This window comes from Oncorhynchus gorbuscha, linkage group LG11 (assembly GCF_021184085.1).
Source record: "Oncorhynchus gorbuscha isolate QuinsamMale2020 ecotype Even-year linkage group LG11, OgorEven_v1.0, whole genome shotgun sequence".
In the NCBI taxonomy this organism is placed as follows: Eukaryota; Metazoa; Chordata; class Actinopteri; order Salmoniformes; family Salmonidae; genus Oncorhynchus; species Oncorhynchus gorbuscha.
The window spans coordinates 59,495,853-59,510,094 of record NC_060183.1 but is presented as its reverse complement, the minus strand read 5'-3'; the positions used below and the strand labels follow the sequence as shown (position 1 = coordinate 59,510,094).

General features: G+C 44.2%; 1 protein-coding gene across 2 annotated transcripts; it reads left to right on the top strand.

Annotated features, from left to right (window-relative positions):
- Positions 1 to 6,601: 6,601 nt before the first annotated feature.
- Positions 6,602 to 13,749, top strand: LOC124049034 (POU domain, class 5, transcription factor 1-like). Of its 2 annotated transcripts, none has more exons than XM_046370328.1 (5): positions 6,602 to 10,196; positions 10,340 to 10,448; positions 12,339 to 12,469; positions 12,791 to 12,955; positions 13,232 to 13,749. In XM_046370328.1, exons 1-5 carry the CDS (start codon positions 9,450 to 9,452, stop codon positions 13,484 to 13,486), a joined length of 1,407 nt encoding a protein of 468 aa, XP_046226284.1. In that variant the 5' UTR covers positions 6,602 to 9,449; the 3' UTR covers positions 13,487 to 13,749. The 2 variants fall into 2 exon arrangements, with proteins under 2 accessions (XP_046226284.1, XP_046226283.1); XM_046370327.1 differs by having other exon boundaries at positions 10,337 to 10,448; positions 13,232 to 13,748.
- The last annotated feature ends 493 nt before the right edge of the window (positions 13,750 to 14,242 follow it).

The following is a 14,242-nucleotide window of genomic DNA, read 5'->3' as shown; positions in this document are numbered from 1 at the left end:
ACAAGGTGTTCTTAACTGACTTGCCTAGTTAAATTACAATAAGAAGTTATGGTATATATATATATATAAAAACTACACCACCTGCCTATCATGGCCACTCAAAACAGTCAATCAAGACAAATTAACAAATGTTTTTGAGCAAGTCAATCTGCATGAAATCTCTCCACTAACAGAGTCAGAAGGGGATAACGGCATGATAAATGTTATTATGGCAATGAAAAAAAAGGCTTAAATGATTGAAACTAGGCACTCCTCCTATGCCTATCTCAGTCACCTGGTTGGGTGAGTGGTGACCGTGTGTCTGAACTACATTGTTTACCCACACAGCTATGTGTGACTTTCCCTCACACCCCTCACACTTCCTCATTGCTGATACCACACTACTTTCACACTGTAGTACAGGGAGCTTATTTGGACATGGTGCTAGACAGACTTGATATGTGCGAGTTGTCTCAGCTTTGACTTTATTACAAAATACAGTATTACATTGTGCTGTGATACCATTACCGTCTCCACTATCTCCACTCTTATTTAAAGCTCAGCGAAAGGAGGGAAAAGCCCCTCACCCAGTCCGCAGTGGGATCAGAGATTCTTCTCCTATAGAGAAATACAGAGCTCCCTTGAGGGAGGGGACTATGAACGATGAAGAGGCCACTTAAAAGAGGTAAGACAAGATCTAAAAAAAGACATCTGGAGGATTTTCAGGCTAATCCCCAAGCACCCTGACTGTACCTACTACCCCCTCACTGTCCAGCCCATACAGGTCCCCACTGGACCCCCCCCCTGCCCCCGGACCCCTGTCCTCTTGGAATCCCTGCCTGGTTCTACTTTCTCCCTGTGTGTTTAGCATGACAATTCCCTCCCAAGTCCATGGCACAGGACAATGCATGTAGCTTGAGTTTGATGTCTTTTAAGCCTTTGACTGGCTTCTGTGGCCTCCAAGGTCCCCTCTCCCTGGCTTTGTGATGGGGAGAGCGAGAGCACAGCTCTCCTGGTTAAATCTGCGGGGTCATTGCGTTTGAAAATGGGCAGGCTGAATGGAGAGGGGAAACAGTCATCTGTAAAGGGAGTGTTGAGTGGGGTGGGGGTTTAGAAATGGAAGGAAAAATGAGTACAAATCCAATTTTGATCACATACAAATATTATTGTGTATAAGCACATATATACACTGCTCAAAAAATGAAAGGGAACACTTAAACAACACAATGTAACTCCAAGTCAATCACACTTCTGTGAAATCAAACTGTCCACTTAGGAAGCAACACTGATTGACAATAAATTTCACATGCTGTTGTGCAAATGGAATAGACAACAGGTGGAAATTATAGGCAATTAGCAAGACACCCCCAATAAAGGAGTGGTTCTGCAGGTGGTGACCACAGACCACTTCTCAGTTCCTATGCTTCCTGGCTGATGTTTTGGTCACTTTTGAATGCTGGCGGTGCTTTCACTCTAGTGGTAGCATGAGACAGAGTCTACAACCCACACAAGTGGCTCAGGTAGTGCAGCTCATCCAGGATGGCACATCAATGTGAGCTGTGGCAAGAAGGTTTGCTGTGTCTGCCAGCGTAGTGTCCAGAGCATGGAGGCGCTACCAGGAGACAGGTCAGTACATCAGGAGACGTGGAGGAGGCCGTAGGAGGGCAACAACCCAGCAGCAGGACCGCTACCTCCGCCTTTGTGCAAGGAGGAGCACTGCCAGAGCCCTGCAAAATGACCTCCAGCAGGCCACAAATGTGCATGTGTCTGCTCAAACGGCCAGAAACCGACTCCATGAGGGTAGTATGAGGGCCCGACGTCCACAGGTGGGGGTTGTGCTTACAGCCCAACACCGTGCAGGACGTTTGGCATTTGCCAGAGAACACCAAGATTGGCAAATTCGCCACTGGCGCCCTGTGCTCTTCACAGATGAAAGCAGGTTCACACTGAGCACATGTTACAGACATGACAGAGTCTAAAGACGCCGTGGAGAACGTTCTGCTCCAGCATGACTGGGACATCATGTCTCGCTCCATCCACCAACGCCACGTTGCACCACAGACTGTCCAGGAGTTGGCAGATGCTTTAGTCCAGGTCTGGGAGGAGATCCCTCAGGAGACCATCCGCCACCTCATCAGGAGCATGCCCAGGCGTTGTAGGGTCATACAGGCACGTGGAGGCCACACACAGAACTGAGCCTCATTTTGACTTGTTTTAAGGACATTACATCAAAGTTGGATCAGCCTGTAGTGTGGTTTTCCACTTTAATTTTGAGTGTGACTCCAAAACAGACCTCCATGGGTTGATAAATTTGATTTCCATTGATCATTTCTGTGTGATTTTGTTGTCAGCACATTCAACTATGTAAAGAAAAAGTATTTAATAAGAATATTTAATTCATTCAGATCTAGGATGTGTTATTGTAGTGTTCCCTTTATTTTTTGGAGCTGTGTGTGTGTGTGTGTGTGTGTGTGTGTGTGTGTGTGTGTGTGTGTGTGTGTGTGTGTGTGTGTGTGTGTGTGTGTGTGTGTGTGTGTGTGTGTGTGTGTGTGTGTGTGTGTGTGTGTGTGTGTGTGTCAAATCAAATGTTATTTGCCACATACACATGGTTAGCAGATGTTAATGTGAGTGTAGCGAAATGCTTGTGCTTCTAGTTCCGACAATGCAGTAATAACCAACGAGTAATCTAACTAACAATTCCAAAACTACTGTCTTATACACACAACTGTAGGGGGATAAAGAATATGTACATAAAGATATATGAATGAGTGATGGTACAGAGCGGCATAGGCAAGATGCAGTAGATGGTATCGAGTACAGTATATACATATGAGATGAGTATGTAAACAAAGTGACATAGTTAAAGTGGCTAGTGATACATGTATTACATAAAGATGCAGTAGATGATATAGAGTACAGTATATACGTATACATATGAGATGAATAATGTAGGGTATGTAAATATTATATTAGGTAGCATTGTTTAAAGTGGCTAGTGATATATTTTAAATCATTTCCCATCAATTCCCATTATTAAAGTGGCTGGAGTTGAGTCAGTGTCAGTGTCAGTGTGTTGGCAGCAGCCACTCAATGTTAGTGGTGGCTGTTTAACAGTCTGATGGCCTTGAGATAAAAGCTGTTTTTCAGTCTCTCGGTCCCAGCTTTGATGCACCTGTACTGACCTCGCCTTCTGGATGATAGCGGGGTGAACAGGCAGTGGCTCGGGTGGTTGTTGTCCTTGATTATCTTTATGGCCTTCCTGTAACATCGGGTGGTGTTGAGTGCTTTTGGTGACAAGCCAAATTTCTTCAGCCTCCTGAGGTTGAAGAGGCGCTGCTGCGACTTCTTCACGATGCTGTCTGTGTGAGTGGACCAATTCAGTTTGTCTGTGATGTGTATGCCGAGGAACTTAAAACTTGCTACCCTCTCCACTACTGTTCCATCGATGTGGATAGGGGGGTGTTCCCTTTGCTGTTTCCTGAAGTCCACAATTATCTCCTTAGTTTTGTTGACGTTGAGTGTGAGGTTATTTTCCTGACACCACACTCCGAGGGCCCTCACCTCCTCCCTGTAGGCCGTCTCATCGTTGTTGGTAATCAAGCCTACCACTGTTGTGTCGTCCGCAAACTTGATGATTGAGTTGGAGGCGTGCGTGGCCACGCAGTCGTGGGTGAACAGGGAGTACAGGAGAGGGCTCAGAACGCACCCTTGTGGGGCCCCAGTGTTGAGGATCAGCGGGGTGGAGATGTTGTTGCCTACCCTCACCACCTGGGGGCGGCCCGTCAGGAAGTCCAGTACCCAGTTGCACAGGGCGGGGTCGAGACCCAGGGTCTCGAGCTTGATGCCGAGCTTGGAGGGCACTATGGTGTTAAATGCCGAGCTGTAGTCGATGAACAGCATTCTCACATAGGTATTCCTCATGTCCAGATGGGTTAGGGCAGTGTGCAGTGTGGTTGAGATTGCATCGTCTGTGGACCTATTTGGGCGGTAAGCAAATTGGAGTGGGTCTAGGGTGTCAGGTAGGGTGGAGGTGATATGGTCCTTGATTAGTCTCTCAAAGCACTTCATGATGACGGTAGTCGTTTAGCTCAGTTACCTTAGCTTTCTTGGGAACAGGAACAATGGTGGCCCTCTTGAAGCATGTGGGAACAGCAGACTGGAATAGAGATTGATTGAATATGTCCGTAAACACACCGGCCAGCTGGTCTGCGCATGCTCTGAGGGCGCGGCTGGGGATGCCGTCTGGGCCTGCAGCCTTGCGAGGGTTAACACGTTTAAATGTTTTACTCACCTCGGCTGCGGTGAAGGAGAGGCCACATGTTTTGGTTGCAGGCCGTGTCAGTGGCACTGTATTGTCCTCAAAGCGGGCAAAAAAGTTATTTAGTCTGCCTGGGAGCAAGACATCCTGGTCCGTGACAGGGCTGGTTTTCATTTTGTAATCGGTGATTGACTGTAGACCCTGCCACATACCTCTTGTGTCTGAGCCGTTGAATTGAGATTCTACTTTGTCTCTATACTGACGCTTAGCTTGTTTGATTGCCTTGCGGAGGGAATAGCTACACTGTTTGTATTCGGTCATATTTCCAGTCACCTTGCCCTGATTAAAAGCAGTGGTTCGCGCTTTCAGTTTCACTGCCATCAATCCACGGTTTCTGGTTTGGGAATGTTTTAATTGTTGCTATGGGAACGACATCTTCAACGCACGTTCTAATGAACTCGCACACCGAATCAGCGTATTCGTCAATGTTGTTGTCTGACGCAATACGAAACATATCCCAGTCCACGTGATGGAAGCAGTCTTGGAGTGTGGAATCAGATTGGACGGAACAGCGTTGAACAGACCTCAGTGTGGGAGCTTCTTGTTTTAGTATCTGTCTGTAGGCAGGGATCAGCAAAATGGAGTTGTGGTCAGCTTTTCCGAAAGGAGGGTGGGGCAGGGCCGTATATGCGTCGCGGAAGTTATAATAGCACTGATCCAAGGTTTTGCCAGCCCTGGTTGCGCAATCGATATGCTGATACAATTTAGGGAGTCTTGTTTTCAGATTAGCCTTGTTAAAATCCCCAGCTACAATGAATGCAGCCTCAGGATGTATGGATTCCAGTTTGCAAAGAGTCAAATAAAGTTTGTTCAGAGCCATCGATGTGTCTGCTTGGGGGGGAATATATACGGCTGTGATTACAATCGAAGAGAATTCCCTTGGTAGATAATGCGGTCTACATTTGATTGTAAGGAATTCTAAATCAGGTGAACAGAAGGACTTGAGTTCCTGTATGCTTTTGTGACCTCACCACGTCTCGTTAGCCATAAGGCATACGCCCCCGCCCCAATTCTTTACCAGAAAGATGTTTGTTTCTGTCGGCGGGATGCGTGGAGAAACCAGCTGCCTGCACCGACTCCGATAGCGTCTCTTCAGTGAGCCATGTTTCCGTGAAGCAAAGAACGTTAGTCTCTGATGTCCCTCTGGAATGCTACCCTTGCTCGGATTTCATCAACCTTGTTGTCAAGAGCCTGGACATTGGCGAGAAGTATACTGGGGAGTGGTGCACGATGAGCCCGTCTCCGGAGTCTGACCAGAAGACCGCTACGTTTCCCTCTTTTAAGAAGTCGTTTTTTTGGGTCGCCGGCTGGGATCCATTCCGTTGTCCTGGGTGAAAGGCAGAACACAGGATCAGCTTCGCGAAAGTCATATTCTTGGTCGTACTGATGGTGAGTTGACGCTGCTCTTACATTCAGTAGTTCTTCTCGACTGTATGTAATGAAACCTAAGATGACCTGGGGTACTAATGTAAGAAATAACATGTAAAAAACAAAAAAACTGCATAGTTTCCTAGGAACGTGAAGCGAGGCGGCCATCTCTGTCGGCGCCGGAAGTACAAAAAAATAATAATAATAATAATAATTTTAAAAAGTGTGTGTGTGTGTGTGTGTGTGTGTGTGTGTGTGTGTGTGTATATATATAAATGTGTGTGTGTGTAAATATATATACATACACACGTGTGTGTGTGTATATATATATACATGTATGTATATGTGTGTGTGCGTATATATGTGTGTGTGTGTGTGTGTGTATATATATATATTATACACACACACACACAGTGGAGAGAACAAGTATTTGATACACTGCCCGATTTTGCAGGTTTTCCTACTTACAAAGCATGTAGAGGTCTGTAATTTTTTATCATAGGTACACTTCAACTGTGAGAGACGGAATCTAAAACAAAAATCCAGAAAATCACATATGATTTGTAAGTTATTAATTTGCATTTTATTGCATGACATAAGTATTTGATACATCAGAAAAGCAGAACTTAATATTTGGTACAGAATGTATGTATGTACAGTGGGGCAAAAAAGTATTTAGTCAGCCACCAATTGTGCAAGTTCTCCCAATTAAAAAGATGAGAGGCCTGTAATTTTCATTATAGGTACACTTCAACTATGACAGATATTTGCAAATAAATTCATTTTGTCTGTCATAGTTGAAGTGTACCTATGATGAAAATTACAGGCCTCATCTTTTTAAGTGGGAGAACTTGCACAATTGGTGGCTGACTAAATACTTTTTTGCCCCACTGTATGTACCTATTCCATTAATAAACTATCAGCCGTTTCCAGCTACAATAGTCATTTAAAACATTAACAATGTCTACATTGTATTTCTGATCAATTTGATGTTATGCTTTTCTTTAAAAAACAAGAACATTTCGAATTGACCCCAAACATTCAAACGTTTGAATGGTAGTGTACATGGGTAAAACAGTTAAACATTAAAGTGACCAGTGACTAACGTTCAGGGCAAGATACTGGGCAGAGGCCGGCTAGTGGTGACTGTTTAACAGTCTGATGGCCTTGAGATTGAAGCTGTTTTTCATTCTCTTGTTCCCAGCTTTGATGCAGCTGTACTGTCTCCTCCTTCTCGATGGTAGCAGGGTTAATCTTCAGTTTAGAATGCAATTAGATTAATCAGCTGTGTTTGCTGGGGATGGAGAAAAAGTGTGACACCAATCAGGCCATCAAGGACTGGAGTTGCCCACCCCTGGTCTAGGGTGTCAGGTAAGTTGGAAGTGATGTGATCCTTAACTAACCTCTCAAAGCACTTCATAGTGGCAGAAGGGGGTGATAGTCATTTAGTTCAGTTACCTCTGCTTTCTTGGGTACAAGAACAATGGTGGACAACTTGAAGCAAGAGGGAACAGCAGACTGGGATAGGGAAAGATTGAATATGTCTTTAAACACTCCAGCCACCTGGTCTGCACATGCTCTGAGGGGGGCTAGAGATGCCCCGACACCATGTTCATTCATCTCCTATTCACACTGCACATAGCAATGTACAAATGCTATAACTTTAATAACATCATCAACCAACTACTCAAATAAGTCACTCTCTGGACATGAGTGTTTCATTCAGGGTAGGGGGTAGGTGTGTGTGGGCCGGAATCAAAGGGTTTCGACTTATTGTTCGTGTCTGAAAAGGAGCTAATGGTCGGCCATCGCTACTCAAGGACTAAAAGCCGCGGGGTGCCCCCGGGCCAAGTCGCACAATGACACCCCCACTCCTCCCGCGGCGCGTCTTCCTGCCACAATCTGAAGCAAACGACTCGCTATGGGGGTGCGTATCTGTATCGGTGCGACGGCCATCCACTCTTTTCAATACACCCATCAAGGCTAGTATAAATTCGACTGGATGCTTTAGTTGTTTTAGTAATTTCCTCTGCGTTGTCCTGATTTTACATGGGCAAAAATTGGTTTCTGTATGTAAAATTGAGCGTAAAGTTGTCACTTCAGAAAAGTTCAACCATCACGTGCATCATTCGTTGAGTTAATTGTCTATTTTGAAATGTCATAAAACTGCTTTTAATTTCTAGACTTACTGACCCTTTCACATGCATTTCTGAAACAGGAGTCCTCAGTTTACTGATATCCATGTAATTAGGCTACAGCGCCATCACTTTATAGGCATTGTCTCTCGGCCAAAAGGATGGTCCAAACATTGTGAAATATGACAAAATATGAACCTAATTCTTTATTGGTTAACTTCACTAATGATTGCGGGTCACATGAGGCCAATGTGTTTTGTGTAAGTCTAAACCTCAATGGAAATGCATTGAGTCTGTTATAATTTCCATTTTAACAAATTGAAAGATTTTTCCCAATTTTTTTTACATGTTAAATTCTAACAATTAGCCAGAAAATTGAGCAAGCGAAAATATGGGTCTATGCTATTTAAATTTGGATCGAATGTGATCTCACTTACTCGATAATTATTTTTGCACAACATTTGCTTTTTAGGCTATGAAAAATAATCTTTATATAACCTATTGTTTTATAGTGTAATATAAAATGGATATAAGTTGAGCATGATCAGCAAGGTTGCCCAAATGTTGTTACATTAAATGTTATTGTTGATTTGAACACAATTTTGCCTATACTTTCTTGGCCTACAAGCCAACATTTTATAATGAGTGATAGTCAAAATATGTAATTCTGGTCTGTATTTAAATACATCTGCTTGCATGTAGGCTATCCCAAATCACTTTTAATATCGAGCTAGTTAAGGTTAAACAATGTCCACACAACGCTACATGCATATTAGATACTTTGGCTACGTCACTGAATATGTATTTACTACTTCGTCACGTAGGCTAAATATATTAAATGGATCAACATTGAAGTCGTGAATTAACTTTTTACTAGATAATTTCCTTTAATTGCTCACAGGATTTTTGCATACACACCTGAGCTTATGTTATTGAAATTTTCTCAGGAAGACGAATATTTAGTATCAATTCTTTTCAGTCAAGTTTTCAAGGGGAAAGCACGCGCACTAGCTTACCTGTTATCTCATGGTCAGTGTTATCGGGGATCTTTGGGACGTCCCTACACTAAACTTTAACCCCTACCCTTAACCAACCCTTACCTATCCATTTACATTTCAACTTCAGTGGGGGGTAGGGACGTCCCAATGATCCCGGATAGCATAGACCGTTATCTCGCCGTGAAGGGAAAAAAAATCAAGTTCGTTAGCAAATTCACAATGGATTGTTTGATTGTCTCTCTCGGCCAATGGGAGGCGAGGCTATTAACATCCCAACACCGATTGATTTTTAAAAAACTGTGGAGCTGGGGTGTTGTGAGACGGCCATTTGAAGGTGAAGTAGGTGGTGAACTCGAGCCTCAATGGACTACAGTTGATGTGTATCTCGCACACAGGCTTCTATTTCTGTACAGGTTTGTTTCCACACAGCGTGAAGAGAAACTTTCGGGATTGATTTTCACCCTTTAAGGAATTGCTCAAAGAACGCTGGCGTTTGGACATTTTCTTGCCACCCTCAAGTGTTCAGGACAGGCCGTTCAGAAACGATGTTCTATCTTGCGTAATGGGTATATAGACGGTGAAGACTGCAAGCGTGTCATTAACTATAACCAAGTGCCTGAACCAGATTGTCTGAGATTCAAATCAAGGAGAATGTCGGAGCGATCTCAGAGCCCTCTTTCTGATTGCAACAGCCGGCCGGATGACTTCAGCCGACCCATGTACGCCCAGGCCTTGAGTCAAGAAGCGTTTGGAGGCACGTCGCTCCAGATCCCTCACGGCGTTCTACAGCACCACAGTCTTCTATTCAACAAGACTGCATACAATGGATTGCCTCCAACACCTCAAACATTTTTCCAATTCCCACCAGTCGGTGGTGACTATAGGGCCTCCGACTTACAAACCGGTGACTTTTGCCAACCCAAACACTGGTATCCCATGGCCGCTCCCGAATACACCGGCCAAGTTCCGAGGGTTGCAGTGACTACGCAGGCCACAAACCTGAGCCCACCCATTGCCGAAGCCAGGGACCAAATCAAAATGCCTGATATAAAGATTGAGAAGGATGTCAAGGACGAGTATGAGGTAAAGATTCAACAGTATCCAACTCCGTCGTCCGCTGTGCCTCACGGGGTTTACTACTCGACCCCATGGAACCCCTCGTTTTGGCCCGGCCTTCCCCACATCACTGCTGAGAGTTCCAATATGCAAAACCTCAACGCCATACCCTCAACATCGTCTTCAACATCCCCATCGCTCTCGCCGTCACCCCCCAGCAATGGGTTACCCGGGATCACGTTCAACGGGAGCGCAAGCCAAGGTGCCCAAGCGCCCCAGGCGCAAACCCAAAGCAATGGATCCTCCAGCACAAGCGGTGGGTGCAGCGACTCGGAGGAAGAGGTGAGTCTGAAAATAGGCCTATGTACCGTTATCCCCATGATGTCCTATTAGCTTGTTTACCCTGGAGCCTGCCTATTAATAAAAAAAGTGAAGGGATGGACAATGTTTCCTTCTTTGGTAAGTGTGCCTCTTTTTAACAGGAGAACCCTTCAACTGAGGAGCTGGAACAGTTCGCCAAGGAGCTGAAGCACACGCGTATAACACTGGGTTTCACACAAGCAGATGTAGGAATGGCACTAGGCAACCTTTATGGTGAGTTTGGATTAGGCGTACACTAAAACTACCATTAACCCATGTCACAGCCTAACCTTGCCAATGTGAGCTGGTGAATATTAATGCATGATTGGTCTTTGAACTTACTGAGTGTTCCGTTAAATTGGCGTAGGAAACCATAGAATACTATGGTCCTTGTGTTTGAAATCTACTGTAGTTGTTGCAGTGTCACTTTGTGCAGCAGCATATTGTGCCATTTAAAAAGTATATTTCCATTATCCAAACAGGTTGTCCCACAATCGCCATAAATTCAAAGCACACCAGATCCGAATTCACTTTAGACCTCTCATCAGAACTGAAAATTCGATCCCGTTCTGAACCAAGACCAGTGAGCTCTGAAGCCCAGGACTGGTTCAAAATCACATAAATTAAATGAGCCCTAACTGGACAACCATACACTATATCGATTCGAACTGGTGATGAAAACAATGTGGCGGGCGGCAGCTGAGTGAGGAGACCGGAAACAGCCATTGGGCGGAGAAAAAGTGCAGAGGAAAACTCGCCTTATGTTCAGCTGAATGGTTGAAATATTGGAATTAAGTAGGCCAATGCAATTGAAGGCATTTGTCAAGTTCTTGCTCATACTGAAACTCCCAAAGTGATAAACTTCTACACATTTTTTAAAGCTATAGTCTTGTGTGTGTGTGGTAAACTAGATTATGATTTCAGCACCGTTTTCATTGGGACAGCGCCATGTCGCTGATTTGAGGCGAGTTGGGGACTAGTCAATGTCAGATCTTTGTTTTCACTGAATCTCCGTTTAGATATTAGTTAACAATTTAAACTGGGGAAATGTTAGCTAAATTGGAGTCTGTGCTAATGAACATATTTTTGATAGCTTGCTCATATATTAGCTGATCAGAACATTTTTATACAAGTGGATTTTGCGCTTCACTCGCGTAGTAAGTAGCCTGTTCTACACCCGACCAAAAGCCCAGGTCTGTATATTTGGTCAAATTATATCTGGCTGGACAAGTGGAAATAGCTCATTTATTCGTTTGCTCCTCTCACTGATCAAACATTTAGCATCCAATAATGTAGCGTAAATCAAGTGTAATTGCTCTATTTACTCACGTAGTAGCCCTATATATATATTTTTACCTTTATTTAACTAGGCAAGTCAGTTAAGAACAAATTATTCTTTTTAATGACGGCCGAGGAACAGTGGGTTTAGGGTTTTTTCATATCGTCCCTCTAACTTTTTTTCTGTAATCCATAGGTGGCATTACCAAATCACTTCTCGCATACGCATGTAAATAAAATAAAACGTTTCCCCCTCTTCTCTACGCTGTCTCGGTAGAGTGTGTAAACACAAAGTCGGTCCCGGTTAAGATGCCTTGATATTTAAACAAGTTCCTCTTCATCTCTCGTTATTCATGGGCTGACCTGCTATCTGTATAATCCACTCGATTTTGCCAAATAAAGTCTTGGTATTCGTTTATCTAGCACGCATAATCACTTTGATCATTGACTTTGTTTGTTTGGCTGCTGTTAGTGCATGTCTGTGTCGAGGTAGCCAAAGCATGCTGATGAAATGCGCTTAATTAATTGCGGAACATGATAATGTTCTGATCAACTACCTAATTCGCAATAATGTTATTGGGGAACTGTTGCTCTATCATTACAAAATATTAGTTTCTCTTGGTTGTGAAATCTTTCAATAGTGTCGCAGCCAAGACTCCAATTTGGCTCAGCGCCAATCTTATTTAGGGAGAATCCTGAGCGACCATATCTTGGTTTTAAACGCTCCGATTTTTGCGTATTTCCCAGGATACATATGAATTATTCCTGGTATTGCGACTTGGTAGATTTTTGGGAAAATATTAATCCCTAGTGTCAACTGCTGACAATGACTCGTTCTCTGTTTAGGCAAGATGTTCAGCCAGACTACAATCTGTCGTTTCGAAGCCCTCCAGCTCAGCTTCAAGAATATGTGCAAGCTGAAGCCCCTGCTTCGGAGATGGCTGAATGAGGCTGAGACCTCTGACAACCCCCAGGATGTGAGTATTCTTCTAATCGAACTCTTTATCAGATATCTTTGTTTTTGCTTAGAATCACAGCTGGTACAGAGCAGCATCATGTTTGCACAATGTGTCTAGGATTCCATCTTGTTGGCCATGAACTTACCATGGCCAACCAGAGTAAAATTTATTAGAAAATGTTCACCATTAAATGTTATCTATTCAACTTTTGCATTTGGTATTTGAGGGGAGGCCCTTTTGGGGGAACCAATAGAGTTATGTCCTCTGCAATGGACCAACGTATACTGTAATGTCCCAGTCTGAATGTGAGTATGTGTGTGAGTATGCTTGTATCCCCAGATGTACAAGATCGAGCGGGTGTTTGTGGACACCAGGAAGAGGAAGCGGCGGACCAGTCTGGAGGGTTCGGTGCGCACGGCTCTAGAGTCCTACTTTGTCAAGTGCCCCAAGCCCAACACCCAGGACATCACACACATTGCAGATGACCTGTGTCTGGAGAGAGATGTGAGTCCCACACTGATACAGCCTTCCCTCAATTCCTTTGTCGCCTACTGGCCTTTATTTCCCCAACCGTGCATGGCTGTTTAGTCTAATTGGCTCTTAAATGAAATGGACTCTAAATTCATTTATGGTAAATATGCTTTTCCTGTGTTTCCATGGTTTGAATCTTAGTGATGTATGTGATGACTCGTCTGACACTGTCAGGTTCTATATTTTAAAAAATTAAGGAAGTGGGGAAATGTGGTGTTTTCTGGACAGCATGTGACTTGTGTTTGGCAGGTGGTGCGTGTGTGGTTCTGTAACCGCAGACAGAAGGGCAAGCGCCTGGCCCTCCCTTTCGACGAGGAGTGTGAAGAACAGTACTACGAGCAGAGTCCACCTCCCCCGCATATGACCCAATCCCCCCTCCCTGGTCAGGGGTACCACCTATCCAGCCACACCGGGGCCCCCACTTTCTACATGCCCCCCCTCCAGAGGCCAGAAGTCTTTAAGCAGGCCCTGCACCCTGGACTGGTGGGTCACCTGACCAGCTAAATGTGTTCCAGTTCTCTAAACCAGCTCTGGCCATATGGCCTCCCATTCCCACCCAACATACAGTGGGGAGAACAAGTATTTGATACACTACCGATTTTTGCAGGCTTTCCTACTTACAAAGCATGTAGAGGCCTGTCATTTTTATCATAGGTACACTTCAAATGCGAGAGACGGGATCTAAATCCAAAATCCAGAAAATCACATTGTATGATTTTTAAATAATTAATTTGCATTTTATTGCGTGACATAAGTATTTGATATATCAAAAAAGCAGAACTTAATATTTGGTACAGAAACATTTGTTTGCAATTACAGGACTTTCAGCTCCCTCCAAAGATGTTCTATTGGGTTCAGGTCTGGAGACTGGCTAGGCCACTCCAGGACCTTGAGATGCTTCTTACGGAGCCACTCCTTAGTTGCCCTGGCTGTGTGTTTTTGGGTTGTTGTCATGCTGGAAGACCCAGCCACGACCCATCTTCAATGCTCTTACTGAGGGAAGGCCGAGGGTGATCTTTAACTTCTTCCATTTTCTAGTAATTGCGCCAACAGTTGTTGCCTTCTCACCGAGCTGCTTGCCTATTGTCCTGTATCCCAGCCGTGTGCAGGTCTACAGTTTTATCCCTGATGTCCTTACACAGCTCCCTGGTCTTGGCCATTGTGTAGCGGTTGGAGTCTGTTTGAGTGTGTGGACAGGTGTCTTTTATACAGGTAATGAGTGGAGAACGGGAGGACTTCTTAAAGAAAAACTAACAGGTC